Here is a 19,123-nt window from a genome sequence, read left to right as displayed (position 1 = left end):
GTAATAATAAAATTTACAGTTTAAACATTATTCCCTATCAAACATTTTTCACTCAAGGCTATCCTCTACTATTGTGACTTTCGGGACTTTTAAAAGTCTAATAATAATAATAATAATAATAATAATAATAATAATAATAATAATAATAATAATAATAATAATAAATAATAATAATAATAATTAATAATAATAATAATAATAATAAAAATAATGACAATAATAAACGAATATTTAAACAGGATAAGCCCATCAGTACAAGCAAGGTACTGTACTGCTGCATTAAAATAATAAGAAAAATATATCAAGTGCTGCGTCAGGGACCCATAGGCTCCAGGCTGAGTTTATTTCGTGGTGAAAGAAGTGACGTCACGGTGATGGTGACAGTAGAGTATTAGGAGTTTCTGCGGCAGTGTTTTCATCAGGTGCTCCATTATTTCACTTGCTTTTTAACGCAAACAAATCTTGTTTGTCCCTAAGCAGGACTATCATGTGGTTGTTCTTCAATAACATTATTTCGTTCTCCTTTGATTTTCCTCAGAATAGTGTAACACAGTGAAGCCAACAACTCAAGAACTTCAACACACGTCAGGGCTGAGATTCCGATCCACATTCCCATGATACCGCCAATGTCGGACAGGAATCTTGCAGACTGTTGATGGAAATGAATACGATTTAGCCAATTATAAGGTGTAATTTAAATCAAGTTAATGGTGCGTATCCCAGATTACATGAAAGATGAGATGGTCAGTCGACATGAGTTCCTGTGAGAAGTTAGGTAGCGTCACCAAAAACCTTTGAAAAAGTCGATTTAAGATTGTAAAAATCGGGATCAGTTCCCATATTATGAATTTCGATGGTGGGATTGACAGCCCCATTAAGTTCGTTCCGCCGAATCAACCTCTTGGTTGTTGTTATAATAAATGGTTCATTAAAATTACCTTTTTTTACAGTTACTTGCTAATTAGAAAATTACATAAGAATGACTGGAAAAAAAGACAGAGAAATCTAAGGTTAAAAATAAAAATGGGCACTAATTACATTACATGTACAAAATCTATAGAGCTACTGTTCTAAGCGCGTGCGTACTGAGTGAGTAATTTCTTCTATTTTGAAGATGCATAGTGTACAGTGCTGGCCTTAGTTTTCAGCTGCCCGGTTAGCTTACCGATTCTTGTTTCGGGCAAAAACAATCAATGCTTTTAGCTGACAAATCGCCGCGTCTAGTCCATGGCCAGAGAGTTGAACGACCAACTCATTAAAGCGCTAAAATACCATATACCAATAAGCATAATACGGCTTATGCCACTTATTAAAATAAAGCATAACGTCTCGAATAGCAATACTGGATATACAAAGACGTGTTTAATTGCTTTTCATATCGTGTTACTATCTTAAAAATAACTGAAATGGATGGTTCCTTACGGTATAGGCGAGCTCTTCATCCATTACTTCATAGTTGAGCTCTCCGTAGTATATTGTTAACTTCAAAAAGTTGACGCTGCAAAAGAACAAAGAAGAAACCCCAAAACAAATCAACACAGCAATAACAATTAAGTATAGTAGGCAAAAATGGTATTTTGGACATCCTCCGAACATAGTGTGCGGCGTTGTTAACTCATCAATACCTAAATAAAATAACTGTAAACCTACCTTAAGTCATTGGAGCGATTTCCAAGTCCATCTTTTTGTAAGTCTGCTTGGAAAGTGCCCTAGGAGACCAAACATCAAGATTAATGCTCTTCACTAAACATCATATAGATAGTCTCTGACACTGCCGTCACAGTACTTAATAGTTGGCCTGAAAAGTTAGGTTATTCTGTGTTCAAAACACGTTATTTCCATTTTCCCCCTTTTAGTTTACTTCTCTATGTTACAGACGTTTTCAAATTAAAGCAGCCCGATTTTTAAAAAAAAAAAAAAACGATTCTTCTACCTGGAACAGTTTACCATGACCATAGAATGGAGCTGAGAGGAAATTTGTTCATAAAATGAACTCAGATAACAAGTACTGACTTGAAAGACAGGCATCTATAAAGGAAATCTGTGAAATTTCTTCGCCATTTTCTGGAATCCCCTCCGGACAAGCAAATCATGACACGAGAATCATGGACATATTATAGCTGGCGAATTAAATGTTTGAAAAGCTCCGTTCTCCAAATGCATTGCACTAAGTTCTTTGTAACTATATTTCAGGAGGTCAGTAATTTACTGTATGAATTCAGTTTAATTGAATTTTTTCTCCACCAATCAGGGTCTGGAAGGGGGGTCCTGATCCCGCATTCCTGCTCCTTTTTCACGAGAATCCCGAATCACGCACTTGTTTTCACCGCTATCCCGAATCCCGTTTTTTCTTTCCCAAAAAATACATGGAAAAAAATCATTTCCGCAAAAGCTTATAAATTTAAGATCGGATCTAGATTGGCCCTTTCGATTGATATTTTGAATTTACGTCTGTTTTAAGGTTACTGAGAAATAAATTAGCAAAGCCTTAAAACCGAATCTGCCACCGCAAAAAAATTTTAAAAAGGCAGACAGAGGAACTACAACTGTAGTCATCAACCCGCAAGATAAAATAAAAGAAGGTCAAATACGCTATACTTGTTTCAATGGACGTAACGAGCCTTTACTCGCCGTATGCTCTGCATACTCACCGTATGCAGAGCATACGAAAAATTCCACGACAACGAACCTCCTATCCCTATACGGCTACTTGAAAGAGTGCTCTAAATAAGTTTAATAGGCCTTATCTTGCATGTCACGGTTAGGCCAAATTAACCGCGTAAAGCATATTTTTGATAAGCGCGCCTTAATTATTATTATAAATGCCTTAGTGTTTAGTGAATTATTCTATTGCTCTTCTGTTTGGGGCAATACTACTCAAGCTAATCTGGACAAGTTCCAAGCAGTACAGAATTTCGCTTGTCGCATTGTGTGCGGCGCTAAAATATTCGATCACATAACCCCTTTGCTGAAAGATTTGCGCTGGCTACCAATCAGGCAACAACTTTATTTTCGTTTTGCTGTTCTGATTTTTAAGTGCATTACGAGATGTGCTCCGGCGTATTTGACATCTAAGCTCGTCAGAAGATCCGCTGTCTCGACAAGGAATACCAGAAACTCTCAACTTTTGAACATACCACTCTTTCGCACTGCTAGCGGCCAAAGGACCTTTCAATATCAAGCGACCTCTCCTTGGAATGAGTTGCAGCCTTCTCTCAAACTTAGCCCTTCCGTGACGGTGTTCAAGCGCTTACTTAGGCAAAAACTTCTTAATGACTGTTTTAGTTAATTCACTAGCTTTATTTCTTCTTTTTTTTCTTTTATTATTGTCTTGTACTTAGTTATGTAATTTTAAATTGACTCTGAAAAGCCCCGTGGGGACGAGCCAATAAAGTATGTATTTATGTATTTTGGCGAGTAGGCAAACAGGCTCGAAATAACAGTGTTTGTATGAAAATCCGATGTCAAATAATATTCATAAAACATCGCTTCTGAAAAATTCATGAATTGGAAACTTTTGGCTCTAGGAAAAGGATTTTAAGAAAAAATTTGGAGGGATGTAGCTGTGCCAGAAAGCGTCCAGTCGTGTTTTGAACTTTCCATACATTTCCCTGTATTTTTTTCTCGCGAGCTATTTTTAGAGCAGTTCACGGCTGGTTCGCTAACAAAATGCAAATGTTCAGTAAGCACAATTGTAAACTAGAGGAACTTTTTTTCTTTGCTTGCTGTAGGAGAAAATAGTTTGCCAAAAAAGCTGGTTATAAATAGAAAATAAACGTGCCGCTTTAACACCTAAGCTATCCCGTTTTCGTGCATGTAATTTATATCATTTAATTGATTACTTAGATACGATGAAAACAAAAATACGTTAGTGAGTTAAGGGAAGTCAAAATGCTTATTAGTTTTGATCTATAGACTGATAAATGGCTTATCATGCGGCAGGACTTTCAGGAGAGGCGCGTTAAGCGTTGCCCCTAGAACCCAAGTCGCTCGGTGTGCGACAAATCTAGACTGAAGAGTTGCAGACTTGCAGACTTGCAGACCTGCAGACTTGCAGACTTGATGGACTCAGCATACTGGCCTTTCCCAATTCATTTTAAAAATAATGTTGTGTAACCTCCGCCATTCTACATCATGCGCTGTCCGCTTAGTACGCTTTAAGGCTACTTGGCTACTTTCACGGTTGTCCTTCAGGACAACCGTGAAGACTTGCCGACCTACATACTTCCGCCGGGATTTTCGCGACTTTGGAATTTGACAAGAATTATATGCTAGTGTTGTTGATTCCATGGAGTGTTGCTGATTCACTAGCTCGCGGCATTTAGTACGATCGAGTGATATAATCCCCTGTGGAGGCATGTGTTGTTTACGAAATTTTAAGAGCTAAAATCTCGCAGGAATTTTTAAATTCAAACTAACTTTGGCATGGCGATCACTTGAGCAGCACGTCTACATAATTTTTTTGCTATTCTAACTTTGAACTCGGATATCTCGATAACCAATCAAAATATCGGAAAAGCCTTATTAATGTCTTTTGCATAACGCTGTGCAGCTAATTCGTTCTTGCCAGGCTTCGATACCCGATAAATTCAATGCAACAGGCCTCGTTCGTCGGAGAGTTTACCCGATCCTGATATTTAAGAAAATAAAAAAAATCACTAAAATTGTATTTTTGTCAGAACCTAGGCCTTATTATGCTGTTTGCTATATAGTTTGACAACGTTTTCTCAAAACTGGCGCACGTAAGAATTTTATTCCTGAAGGACAATCGTGAAAGTAGCCAAGTATCAAAGCGTACCAAGCGGACAGCGCATGATATGGAATGGTGGAGGTTACACAATATTATTTTTAAAATGAATTGGGAAAGGCCAGTATGTTGAGTCTGCAAGTCTGCAGGTCTGCAAGTCTGAAAGTCTGCAAGTCTGCAGTCTGCATTTGTCGCACACTGCAAGTCGCTAGTCTCTAGAGGATCTGGAGTCATGCATGCTCCCACAGACAATATCGAAATCTAGATGCTCGGCGGAAAACCTCTTTTGGCACTTCTTCGTTCAGTGACATTTCCAAAAAAACTCAGTCTTGCTCAAGCGTAAAATGGTAGCATTTTATTGCCTAAAAGTTATAAGTATTAAAACAAATTATGTACACTCCCTCATCTTTGAAACAGGTATTACAGCACTTCCTTCCCGCTCCCTCGGTTTCTACGACTTTGGGGTGTACGTGGTGGAGGAGCGCCATTCAATCATTCTTACCTCTGTTTGTTTTGCGTCTTTGGTTCTTATACCACACAGGCCATTTCATCTATTGAAGGGTTAGTTTAAACAAGAGAGGATGAAGGTATCTATTTAATGAAAGGCTTCTCAATTATTGTTTGGGCCGTGTACAAGTAAGCATTATCGTGTAATTCTTGAAATGCCGTGCCAGGACATTAGTTCTCGTGGTAAGATGTTGTGCATCTATGTGTCTTTGACCCTTCCCGCCTTTCTTTACGTTTTCTTTAACGTCTTAGCTTGTTGTAGAGCTATGCAACAAATAAATGAAGGCCGGCGGAAGTCTGTTTAGGTTATGGCTGTGTTTTGTCATGGCCTTGCGGCTCCACTTTGTTTGTCGGTTGTGGGAGATCAATCACGGTTTTCCGTAATTCTTTTTCTGTAGGCCTGAGTCTGCCGACTGTGTTTTGAATATGTCATTATACGAAAAGACAGGACCACAGTTAAACTCTCTAGTTGATTTCATCAGTTGCCGGGAATGGCAACTCCATATTTCTTGCGGGATAAGGAACACCAGTAATTGCAAAACAAACAGAACGGGAGGGCAAATTGAAAATGAAAAGAAAGCCGGAAAGCCACGGAACTCATAATTCACATCATGACAAAAGGCGTTTGAACGCCTAATTTGAAACTAGCGACACGAGTTCACTACAGGGCTCTATTCAAATCCTCCAGTTCAAAGTAGTAGTAGAAGTAGTAGTAGTTTCAGGCGCAAATGTTCGTTGTTGGATGTAGGCCTTCCCCATTGACCTCCACTGGACCAGGTTTTGCGCGACACGGCGCCAGTGCTTTAGGAAACTATCTTAGTCATTCCTCTAACTCGTCCTTGGTCTTCCTGAGTTCCTTGTGTCTCCCCGGGGCGTCCAGAACGTAATGCGGGTTGACCAACGGTTATTTGTTCTTCTCGCTACATGACCATCCCAATTCCATTTGAGATTGTTTATCATTTCCATGATATCCCAGTTCAAATTAAACTCGCAAGAAATCGGTACAGAAGAAGCTGAATTGGTCCCGAATGACGGAAAGAAATAGAGGCGAACATGGGGTACGAGTTATGCAGGCCTTCCACCATTTTTAATTAACCAAAACTTATGACTATTGCTTCAGATGTATGACGACGGAAAGTTCGACTTTAACAGAGCTGAGCCGGTTTGGATTTCTTCGAGTTCACCATTTAAACTTCTTCATAAAGTTCTCGCAATTCCAGCTACATTTGAAGAACCAGTTTTCATGAACTACACTCATATTTCTATTCTATTCTATTCTATTCATATTCATTATTGAAGAAATTTCTTTCTCGAATGATTTGCATTTTCCCCTACATTCACTCACCTTTTGGGCTTTTAGCTGTCAGAACACAATCGCAAAATCCTCTGATTTGGTAATTACGTTTGCTTCTTCTTGCCTCATGCTATTTACGGCCTTGTGAAAAACCGTAAATATTCCGAATGACGCGATTAATTTTGTCTGATTTCAAATGTGTGTACATTGTTTCGATTTGAGACAAGCGTAAAAGTCTATTACTAAAACCACGTGGAGTTACAAGGCATAAACTGGGACGCGTTTCTCATTGTGAATTATCCCCCTTGCATGCGTCGATGTTCATCGAACCCTTTCAGAGAGGAATCCTTGACTTTGAATTAAACTTGAACTGGCACGAAGTCTCTCCGCTCTTCTCGGCTTTCTTCGATCGGGTTCTGTTAGATCTAGTTTAAAAAGTGTTTGCGTATTACGTTTTCAATGAATATAAACATAATTTATTTTGTTGATGACAGTCGAGTGGGTTCAGGTAGGAGTTACGAAAATTAGAGTGAGAGACGAAGTCAGGAAGATTAAGCGTCGCATGAACACGACTGTTGGACGGGATCGTGAAACACTGCGATCGGAAGCGAACGGCTGACGGTAATGTCTCTTTCGAAATAAGAAGACGTGATGTATTAACGTGGACCGAACCTGTTTAATTCAGTATTGGCGCCTCTGTAAAATTTTTCGGACTCGCGCTTTTTGGCAGAAACGATTGAGCGATTTCTTTCATTTTCGGCATCCTAAACGAAGAGTATTGTAGTAAAAGTGTTCTAGAGATGAGGACATTTTCAACGACAAATTTAAACATAAAAATGGCCCGAATTTTGATATGTACAAAATATTTTTTCTCGATCAAATAAGCCTCACAGTTTTCAAATTATTAGTAGCCCCAACATAGCCTCGTAAGAATCAAAATATGAACGGGATAATTACTAAACTGGGACGAGTTGCTATATTGGAGACGATGTTAGTGTTATTTCATTGTACGTTGCTGTAATTACAATGAAAACATGTTACCAAATGAGTTATAAATAAACAGATATACAAACAGCATTAATTATCCGAGCTTTTCGGGGTGTACTGTGCATTTTTGTCAGAGAAATATAGCATTAAGCTGGCGCATTTTTGTGGTGGAAAGTAAACGCATAATGTATAGTATTTATGTGCGGCCCAACTTGAGCAACAGCTGCAAATACTGTAAAAACAGTAACTAAGATAGTCCTGCACGTGTTTGAATATAAATTCCGTCTGTGGTCCATTTATGATATATGATTTATTGTTTTATTTATATGACATTTTATATGTAACCAGTTCAGTGCAAATATTCAGTAAGTACAATTGTAAACTAGAGGAGTTTTTTTTCTTCGCTTGTTGTGGGAGAAAATAGTTTGACAGAAAAGTTGGTTGTAAACAGAAAATAAACGTGCCGCTTTGGTGACCTTGCTTTTCATCCCGTTCTCGTGCATGTAATTTATTTCATTTGATTGATTATTTAGATACGATGAAAATATAACACTTCAGTGATTTAAAAACTGATAAGTGGCTTATCATGCGGCAGGACCTTTAGGAGAGGCGATGAAGAAGCGATGTTTTATTAAAATTATTTGACATTGGATTTCCATATACAGACACTGTTATTTCAAGACGTGTTTGCTTACCAGTCAAAATGGCGTCAAAAACCGTGATAAGGCCTATTGTTTCGGTCGTGTACTGGTAAGACCCTAGTAAGCTTTATCCTGCAATTTTTTTTATATGCCCAGGGCGCGGACATTAGTTCTTGTTGTAAGATATTGTGGTTTCGTGTGCCCTTTTGATGCGTTCTTTTGTAAAATTGTACATGGTTAGGTTCTTGTTATTTTCGTTTACACGTGTAAAACTCGTGTTGATTTGTTTATTAAAGTTGCCTCACGTCAGGGTAATTTTCTATATCAGATGAATACGATCGATACCATCTATGAATTTTACATAATAAGACTTGTTTTTCTGATCCATCAGTCACTGGTTAGCCTTTTTCCACTGATCCATTAAAAGATAACATTGTGATGCACCATAATTTTGACCACTTGTGCGTGCAAGACTGAAGCACATATATAAAGAAGTGGGTAAAAGCGGATAAGTTGTAAGGAGAGTTGGAGCAGAAGAGCTACGTTGGAGCCCGATCTGAAGTAAAGCGCTGAGAAAGAAAATTGACTACAGCCCAGAAAGGTAAGCGCTTTTAAGTAACTGGCGGATGCATTGTCAGTGATTTCTTGTATTCTCACTCAGGCGTCTGAGCCGGGGAAGAGCGTTGATCTCGTCAAGATTATGCAGGGTCACAGTTGTATTATTCTTTCCTGTTGGTGTATTTTGGCAAAACCAATTCTTATTTCCGGTAGGGACCACCTGGCCTTGGTTGACATACAGTCGTACACATGTTTTTAGTACACTATAAAATAAGGCGTAATTTGAGGGATACTTGAAGAATTGATGTCAATAGAACAGTTTTAGAATAGATGACAGAAGAAGAAGTATCTTGTGAACAAAGAAGACCTACGAAGATTCCCGTTACCTCTCTGCTTAGCTTGGTGAGCCTCCCAACAGCTGGTGGATGAACAACGCCCCCTAATGTGGTTTATCTTCAAGTGAAAATTTAAAAAATTCCAAGCCAACTTTTTTTAAAAATTGCATCAGTAGCAGCCGAAAATTATTGCACGAAACTATTCATTAATGTTTTGGGGTGTGGATGGTCAGTTAATCATTACGAAGTATAACAGCAGTGAATGCAGAGGCCAAGAGAGTGGACATCAGCGTGGTTTCTCTCTAAGCGTTTCGAGAACGGCAGGAGTCAAAAGATCTTGTTAGATAGGCAAAGAATAGTTCATTGCGACTAAAAGATCAGCATATGTGTTTGTAGCTTCTACCACAAAGTCACTAAATACAAACTGAATGGGATCGGTTTTCGTTATTAGGAAGATTAATAATGCACGTGACTTTTGTTGTTATACCGAATTCCTTAACCATACAATAAGAGAAACGTTTTAATTTACATTTATTATATATAAACTCGGTGGCCCATTTTCCAATATTCTTTTTGGGCAAAGAAAACAATTATAAAGAAGTCATGTGATATATAATTTCAAGTTTTGAAGTTAGAAGTGAGTTACGGTCATCAACTTCTGCTCACTACCAAGTTTGGTGGTTTTTCAATTAATTTCTGTAGAGTTGCAATTGTTTGTTTTTGGTCTGCTTAAGCCAAGCCTTAACATACTTGAACCGCACTGGTGTGTTGAATCAGTGAATGGATAAAGAAGATGGACTTTAAAGAGTCATTTAAGCAAGAATTGGTCTTTTAATGAGACCGTTGATAAACAAAAGGGAGAAGTTCAATGTTAACAATGTCCTTACTGATGCACTTGCGCGATTGAAATGTCGAGGCTTCTCCCCAAGCCTTTGCTCAGCGCAATATCCGCGAGGCCAGTAAAATCATGAAGGTGGCGCTTGAACATGTTTAATTCTCTATGGCTCTCTGTTGAGATTGGCACATTGAATTTTTTCTTTATGGATCGGCTGCCCAGAAGTTTGTCCAGACTCTGTTGTGAAATAATAGGACACCAAAACTCGAATTGTGTAAACGGGGTCCGCGCTGTTCGCTGCCATTGCTTCCAGTGATCAGGGCTGGGTTGTTCGAAAGGTGATTAACATTAATCTACGATTAAAAGTTAATCAAGGTTTTCATCTCGCTCTTTAAAAGTGATTTCAAAGCCTAATTTCAAGCTAAAGGTAAAGAAAAGTCTAAGTCAAAACTGAGAGCCAAAAATCATTTTAAAGAATCTTTATTGATAAGTAATTAAACTCGAATCAAAGTTCACGTTAATCCAGGATTAGCTTAATCGGGCTTTGAACGACTGGGCCCTGATGGTTGAACCATGCGAGTTTGAGGAACGTGCAGAGTTAACCGATTAGCCAATTGTGAAATGTTTTATTGTAAAATACTGTAAAAATCGTTAATCAATGCGTCCATTGACAGACGAAACACCAGCCTATTAACGGAAACATGCGGAAAGTAACTTTTGTAAAAAGTTAATTGATTGATGAGCCACTATTAGCTTCTCGGTTTTAACGAAAGACAGACAGGCAAAAAAATCCCGCATCCCGTGCCTAACTTTTGGTGAATCCCGCTTCCCGGGAACCAGTCAAATCCCGAATCCCGTCAAAATATTTTGCGTTTTCCCGAATCCCGCACCGTTTTTGGGTCAAATCCCGGATCCCGTAAATACCCTTCCAGACCCTGACCAATGTTTGATCATGTTTGAAAAACTTGTGCGCACTAGAGTGAGATGTCCATAGCTGTTTTATGTCTCAGTGGTTATTCTGTGAAATTTTGTTTGCCATTGCATTAATCGTCTTATCATGGTTCATGAATCATGGCGAACGAATCATATAGCCGTCTGGAAGACACAAAATAGCAGCCATATTGAACCGGCTCAGCGCGCGGCTGGACTCAGCGATCAGACTCTAAATGAATTAATTGTGAAGTGAGTTAAATAGCGGCGGCATTTTGTTACCTTGTAGAGTTGTGATGGCCAGCCAGCACTGGAAACAGTCATCTTAAAGGAATCCTCCCTTTAAAAGACAAATTTAAGTCAGAGAAGCTGCGTGTTGGAAATGGGCAAGGCTACAATTTTGTCGATTTACTTGGTTATTGGTTTGATATTCCAATATAAAGTCCCTCGCTCGTGTTTCTCAGCTCTTGGGGTCATTTGCCTGTTTTGTTTTTAGGCTTTTGTGGTGAATTCTCACGTGAAAATTTGTCACAGCGATTATTTTGGTTGCGGTTTTGTAACGCTCATTCCAATTAAAAACAGATCTACTCGTCCAATCCAACGATATAACAGACTTAGATCACGGCCTCATCATAGCCTGTGTTTAGTCCCGGATTCTGTAGCATACTACTAAAAGTATAAATATTTAAACGACGCTTATCTCTTATTTTTTCTCAGGAATAGTAAAGCGAGCGACATACCCGAGCCCAACGAACAATCGCCTATCGCTGAAAAAACCAAGAGACTAATCCTAGTCTGTCGGTCTCTATCCTGTGGAATGCTTGTTCACCACAGGCCGGTACCTAACTATACAAAAAGGGTGAAGATGCAACTGAATCAGCTTTGGATTTAACCAGCGATTAAATTTCTAATTTCACACCTTTCTCATAGGATTGCTTACATGCATCATCATCATCATTCTTAGGCAACAAAGTTTCTGTTAGTTATGTGACTTGATTGTGCGATAAACGTCCGTTTTCAACCCCATGAAAAATGTTGCAGAGTTGTTACAATTAACAGTTCTGGTTCAGAGCGGTCTAATATCACAAATTACCTGCATTTTTCTCGACAATTGTTGTTGCACGAGCCGTCGGAATGTCTGTCATATGCTTTGTTTAGACAGTCAACTAAAACAAACGTTTTATCAGAAAATCATAAGATAATAAGTGAAGGCAACAGGCAATGCAAAGAAGCTCCCCGGGTCCCCTGCCAGAGGGTCCTAGTCGAGAGCCCTCCTAGAGCATCTTCCGGTAGCGACGGTTATACAATCATAACCATTGTGCAAAAATCAGCTTTAGCAGGCTTTTCAGGTAGCTGAAAGTCTGGTAAAACCAGGCTTACCAGTTACCAGGTAGGTCTGGTTAAATATGATTTGACAAGGCTAACTACAGTGTATACTTTTTTCCAGCTATTGTTGTAAGGGGTATTTGGAGAAAAGGGTACGGTCTGCCCCAGCAGACCATACCCTGAGAAATCCCGCTGACGTAAAGTTTAGTTCATTTGTTCTGAATTTGGTTCGACGTTTGACACAGTGGTTGGACACAAATTGCAATTTAGTTCGTCTCATGTAAACTTCGACGTTTGATCCGGTCCTTGCTCATTTACTGACGAAGTCCACATGATTATAATTATCACTTAGAGTAATAAAATACTGCAAGAGACACAGTTTTGAATGATTTAGGAAAATGCACTTCACTATGTACTGAAGTCAATGGAACCGAGGCTGTGAATTTAAACTTTAGCCTGGATTTGCAGATTGCTGTTACTGATCATGATATTTATGACAGTGTAAGTTCATGCTAAATTGTGTCAACAATTGCTAGTGTTAATACATTCTCGAATAGGCGAATTTTGCCAAAAGTTTGTTTGCAGAATCATTAAAGCTAAATAATTGTCAGGTAAGCAAGCGGCGTTAAAGCGTTTCTCAGAGAAAAAAAAAATGGATTCTCAACTGAACAATAATTCCATAGCCAGACGTTCTGTCAATAATCAATAGCTCAGCTATTTGCCCTACTTCTTTACCTTTGGACTGGTCTGATACATCGCATACGTCCTGCTTTTTATTATACTTCAATGTGAAATACACACAACCACACATTTGATACATCATTGTCGCTAGGCAGGAAATCTTGCAAGCCTTTAACGGAGAAACGAAAGAAAACGAATAAGTTAAACCTTTCGTTAATAAATGGTATCACGCGAATCTGTGTGTCGTTCTTCGGTCGGTTAGTAAGTGAGTCAATGAGTCGGTGAGTCAGTCAGTCGGTCCGTCAGTGAGTCAGCCAGTGAGTCAGTCAGTGAGTCAGTGAGTCAGTGAGTCAGTAAGTCAGTCAGTGAGTGAGTCATTGAGTCATTGAGTCAGTCAGTCAGTCAGTCAGTCAGTCAGTCAGTCTGTCAATGTACATCTAATCAAGTCAAAAACGGCCTTTGCATAAAAAGGTTTATGGCCGGAAAGCTAGCTTAAAAATGGAAGACAGAGGGACAGAAAAAGAACTGAACTGCGTAACTCTTAATTAAGAAATAGACGCTGACATGCTATGTCACTTATTATTAAGGAACTCAAGAAATTGAAACGCTGCAATCGGGTGCCTCTTGGATTACATTCAACGAAAAAGAGGTCTGAAATGTTCAGCTGAGATGTTCGTTCTTGCGTTAATTTATATCAAAATGAGCTCACCAGGTGGCTGTCAATCTCGTACCCAGAGTCTTCAGGCTTTTTGGTCAGCGGGGCAACGCCGGGAAGACTCTGGGGACATCGAATTTTATTACCGCAGGATTTCTGCGGTAAAACAATGGAAACCGTTACGGAACAGCCAATCAAAAAAATTGAATTTTTTTGATGTCCCCAGAGTCTTCCCGGCGTTGCCCCGCTGACCAAAAAGCCTGAAGACTCTGGGTACGAGATTGGGTGGCTGTAGGAAGCGTTGTAGCGATGGAATATACCGCTGTCCATCAGAGTACTTTTTGGTTCGCAACTGCCATTCGCAAAAGGATCCAACCGGCCGATGACAACCTGAAAAATTGTTTTTGGATGAAAGCGTTAAACAGCGTAACTTTAAAGTCTTGGAGCTCTGGGATAAAGCATTAACTTGGGAATGGGATAGAAAAGGTTGACGAGGTACAAGTATAGTTGATAAAACAACAACAACAGGAACAATTTTATCGATCTGCTCTTCATTTAAGTCGCCGTAGTCACCATAACTGTCGCCATCATTGTCGTCATTAGAACATCATTGTCGTCGTTATAGTCATCACCACCTACTTAGACATAGTCTTAACCTCAAAAGCGTTTTTTTAGAAGATTTCGATAGAGTAACCGGCAAGAGTTCATTAGGGAAAGAGAGTGGAATCCCACATATATTCCCTGTCCTAATAAAAATGGTCCTCTTAAGTTATTTTTAGACTGCATCAGTCAGGTTCCGCGAATAGTATGCGAGTTCACGGAGGTTTTCGCGGATGATTTGCACGACTAAATCACTGATTGAAGGCGATATAAAATGTCGGCGGTCTACATGGGGTAATATGCTCGTCATGTGATTGGCTATTGCCTTATCCACTTGGATTCCAGAAACGTGAAGGAGATCGAAAAATCACTTTCGAGTATTGTCACTGGAACGATGTTTTCTGTGGGATCTACTCTCTTCCATGATGATCTCTTGGTTACTGGTCGACAGTACCTTTCGAAGCATAATGCCCGTAGAGAATCCCGAAGGCACGCTTATTCCCAGCTCATAAGGAAGTGGCATCGAATTCTGTGTTCCAATAAATACCCGTACGCCAGCCTCGTCTGTAAGTCCACTGACATATTCATATTGCTCAATGTTTAACTCTAACCTCAGACCTGAGGAAATTATTATTAGTTTGCACGTTACTTATAAATTTTTATAAATGAATCAATTGTTAAACTAAATTTTTGTATACACATGCATATTTATCTCAAGAAAGTTGCTTCCTTGTACGTCGTGGTGGCGGATACTTGAGAAAACTCCAATGTTGTTTTTACACCGCTATTTATATTTAAGTCGTTTCATCCTTAGCAACCAAGGTGAGTTGCTGAACAAATAAACGATCATGATGAGATCGGAAACAAACTGCACGTATGCTTACTTCACAAAGAGTTTATAATTGTTATTGCATAGGAGAGTAGCGGAGAGATTATATATTAAAATCATTGATGTTAATTTGGTCAAAACGTACCGGCTACTTGCCCCGGAAGTGATGACGTCATCACTTGATTACCAGGGTCTCCTCCTTTGTTGAATGAATAACAGTTTCCATACTTCGGATGCCAAAACTGTGTCCATAAATCACGCATATTATCCCTGTAAAAAGCATATTTGTTTTGTTCCAGTTTACACATTGATGGTATTCTAAGTTGGCCACTATTTACATTAAGTGGGGGCCGTAGGGAGGAGTCTTTTGCAACAGACTTTGAAACGTAACTAATCGAAAACCAAAAATAGATAATTTTTTGTTACAAATTAACGGTTTTTAAGGCCGGTACCTCCTAAGAGAGAGATGTTTTGGCGCAGTTTATGAATATGCGGACAGATCTTGGCAAGGGCCAGCTGTGGGAATCCAAGAAGAAAATTAGTTCTAACTGCACATTTTTCAGAGATAATAAAGCAACAATAATTCTAAAAGCTTTAAATATAGAACAAAGTATTGTATTTTCTGTCCAAATTAAAGCTCTATTACCTCTGAAAAATGCGTGATTACCACAATTTTCTTGTTTGGATTCCAACTTCCCTTGGTAAGATCTTTTTCCACATAGTCATAAACGCGCACAAATACCTTTGTAGTCTTTGCAGTAATAGGCACCGTTCTTAAGAAATCAGTATCTCAACATGCGCAGAACGTATGCGCATAAACAAAAGGAGGCACTTTCGTTAGGTTAAAATATTTATTATTACTTTAAGTTAGAAATAGACGACGCTAATTAGAAGTGAAATGTTTGAGAATTATGTACCCCGTCCATGTGTATATGCTTTTCATCCTTAATTGTTAAACGAGGATGCCGTTTGTTGTGGAAAAGATGACACTTACGTTTTGTGTTTTACTTGTAAAACTCGACCAAAAACAGCTTCCTGTAATGTGGGTCTGGACTAAAGTTAGTGCAGAAAAGGCGCATCCGGCCATTAAAAGGGCTTTTCAAAGAGCTATAAAATTCTTGGCGAGGTATAACATGAGCACGGCACTGATACTAACAAGCATTCCATAGTGTTGTAAATGCAGTTCAATATCATGTCGTCCAATTGATGTCCTGCCGCCTGTAGGTAACTTTCTGAGTATTCAGCCAGTCGCTTCTGAACCTTTTCTCTCAATATGTTTGCTTGAAGGCGATCTTTGTTATTCGTCAGTGATTTATTAGTTCCAGCTGTGTTTGTGTTTGTTCCATTATGATCTGGAGGTCAAGAGAAATTATACCTATAAATGTTAGGAAAGTTGTCAAAACTACCATACTCGAACGAGACCAAACAAACCACAAAATAGATTGTGGTCTCTGCCTGAACCCCTCTTCCTCAAACTCAAAAGATGGTGTCTTTATTGCATAGCCATCCATCTATTTAATAGCACAAAATGTCAATAAGATTCAAGTCTCACTTTTCTTGTATATCTAGCTGATGCTGACTCTTGCTAGCTGAATATTTCTGTGTCAACTCAAATTTTAAAGCCAATAAAATGTTGTTGGTAGTGTTCATGAGACAGGTGGTGTATTCAATAACCCCCCTGTTCCAGACAAGGTGGGTCCTCTTCGAACAAACTTGTTATGACCAGTTCCCTTACTGTAGACTACGAACAGTCCCTTATTTTTCTTAGGGACAGTAAGGCGAGGGAACCACGCGAACACGCGTGTCTCGTCGCATGACTGGCTACTCAAACTCAAGTTGCATTTCCTGTTAACTTCCCGGCATTATCCAAGCGTTTGCGTGCGAGTTTCTTCACAAATTTGCCAGACGAAAGTGACTAAATGAATCTAGTTTAGCCACTTGTTTGGTATACACTAAAACAATTCACCGTCTCCGTCAGTCTGTAATAAAAATTTGGGTAGATATTTACCTCCCCGCGTACGCGTAAGTATCCCACGCCACCCACCATTCCTAAATATATTGTTTTTAAAATTTCTATCAATTTTTACTTTTTCACTCTTTTGTGAAGAATTTTTGAAACAAGTTCCAACGGAAAGGAAAGGTATTTTTTTCGACCACGCAAATCATAATAGCTTGCCATGGCTAACTTCCAAATTAAACCGTTTGAATGTCTGCCAGATGTTTCAAATGTTACAACCAAAGATCGAATTTAGAGCGGAAAATTCGGGAAATAATCCAACGCTTCGAATGTTTATTTTGTTACAGATTCAAGAGATAAGAAAAAAAACGTCTTACGTCCCCCAAGGATTTGAGGAAAATCCTTCAAAATATCTTCGGGCATCTTTGACTGTCGTATCTTGTTTAAATTGCACACGGTGACTTGGGGAAATAGAAGCTTCTGCAAAGATGGAAAACTAATATATAATTATTTGCCACAATTTTTCAGTAGGCGTAATCTTAAGGGGCGTCGATATGCCAAGAAAAATAATAAAATGTCCAAGTGTAGCGGTGTAAGCACTGGTATACCCCTCAGTGTGGTTTCTTCATTTGTGCCAAAATCGCAACGGCTCTGATTAATTGGCAATGCGGGTGGGGCAAAAAAAAAAACGCTGACTCTTTTGGATAGCATATTTTTGAAGATGTGGTTAAAATAATTTTAAATATGCTAGGGGTTATCCGTTCAGGTGATTATTGAACAAAATAACCTTCCAAAGTTGATTTAAGTCTAGCGAATGTGTTAGGAATAGAGACTTACACATTGTCATGTAATCAGGCGAGGTTTCCTCATTTAAGGAACGATTATTCCAGCTTTTCTTTGTTTGTTTTTTATTTCTTCGAGCGGCTTTATTTTTCCTCTAACAATGCTTTTACTTTTTTGTATAACAATAACGTTCTCCACTCTTGAGGGATTTGTTCATAAGCAAGGAGTGTAACTGCGTTTTGCGTTTCTAATTTTGAACTGTTCGAATTGAAATAACCTAGCTCTCTTTAAAATCTGACCTGCTGTTGTGCAATCCACGTCCTTGTCTTGAGTGGTTTAGACAGAAACTGGGAAGTTAAGTCATGAAGCTGATAAATGAAGACACCAAATGCCACAGAACAGGCCAAAAACCAGAACCATCTGCGGGGCCACGACTCCGTTGCAGCAGCAACTCTTCCGTAGCCGTGAGCAGTTGTGTAACCGAAGCAATCCGATATCTTCGCCGTCAATTTCCTTGACAAACTTTCTTCAGAGGTACTCGGCTTGTTTGTCGATAGCATATCTGCAATTTCAACTGACCTAAGAAAGCAAAATAAAAATTGCGGTTAATCACATTTAATCTACAGTCGTAACACAAAATGTTATAGTCAGATGGAAACGCAATAAAAGTTTTCAGGAATTTCTTACATTCAATCTACCAGTCACGCGCGACCAGTATTTTTGAAAAAGTGTTGGACATCATGCACCGGCGAGATTACAGACATCAGACATTGTTTGTCGCTAAAACCAAGGCCAATCTTTACATTTAAACCTCCAATTATGCTTGCGAATGTACCTGCTAAGCTGGCAAATACACAAAGCTCGCCAAGGTCGATACGTGAGTCTGTCGTCAGTGGATCGTATCTCTAGGTGTTGGTAATAAAATTATATGTGTCTCCATAAATATGTCCACACGGTGCACAAAAACCTGAATTTATCTGCACGGATTTGACAGTTCAGCTTCGAAATATGTTGTGGTCTTCAAGTTATATTAGGGTAGTTTGTAAATAATTTATTAACCAGATAATGTAGTTAGACAACGATTAATATTGCAGGATAGTAACCGTAAATGAACAGCGGGAGGCTTGCTATAATCCAACAGAGCCATAACAATTATCCACGGATCATGTGAGGACAAAAATTTAAAGTGGTTGTTATTTATTCCTCCAACTCAAAACAAACCCGCGAATTGTGAAATCTAACCTGAGTTTTCAGTATTCTGACTTCGAAACATTGACATTTCTGAATGTTTACACGATCAAATGAATTAACAAAAAAGAGCTATGTTGAGTAAAGACAAAAACGGTGTTTTATTCTTCCATTATGAGAAAAGTGCTATTTGCTTTGGCAATCATTATCGAGACGCACTCGAAGTAATTTTACATTATGAATCGAAGTCTTCGACATGTCATCGGAATT

General features: G+C 38.9%; 2 protein-coding genes across 2 annotated transcripts in view; one reads left to right on the top strand and one right to left on the bottom strand.

The window, feature by feature from the left end:
* Positions 1 to 266: 266 nt before the first annotated feature.
* Positions 267 to 18,657, bottom strand: LOC146468233 (epithelial sodium channel subunit alpha-like). Its single transcript, XM_085125148.1, has 14 exons — positions 18,501 to 18,657; positions 17,965 to 18,244; positions 17,260 to 17,362; positions 16,082 to 16,277; positions 15,071 to 15,195; positions 14,551 to 14,714; positions 13,774 to 13,886; positions 13,551 to 13,557; positions 12,896 to 13,010; positions 11,928 to 12,000; positions 11,117 to 11,174; positions 1,651 to 1,709; positions 1,423 to 1,498; positions 267 to 649 (listed from the first exon to the last, which is right to left on the bottom strand). The coding sequence occupies exons 2-14, from the start codon at positions 18,223 to 18,225 to the stop codon at positions 473 to 475; spliced, it is 1,527 nt and encodes a 508-aa protein (XP_084981274.1). The 5' UTR covers positions 18,226 to 18,244; positions 18,501 to 18,657; the 3' UTR covers positions 267 to 472.
* The window catches only part of LOC146468231 (epithelial sodium channel subunit alpha-like), a 39,454-nt gene continuing 27,377 nt past the window's right edge, over positions 7,047 to 19,123 (top strand). Inside the window, exons 1-2 of the mRNA XM_085125076.1 lie at positions 7,047 to 7,169; positions 8,568 to 8,777. The gene's annotated coding sequence lies outside the window, so the exon portion shown is untranslated. The remainder of the gene's footprint in view (positions 7,170 to 8,567; positions 8,778 to 19,123) is intronic.

Source organism: Pavona decussata, unplaced genomic scaffold (genome assembly GCF_977016875.1).
Source record: "Pavona decussata unplaced genomic scaffold, jaPavDecu1.1 SCAFFOLD_133, whole genome shotgun sequence".
Classification (NCBI taxonomy): domain Eukaryota; kingdom Metazoa; phylum Cnidaria; class Anthozoa; order Scleractinia; family Agariciidae; genus Pavona; species Pavona decussata.
This window is presented reverse-complemented; position numbering and strand designations above follow the sequence as displayed.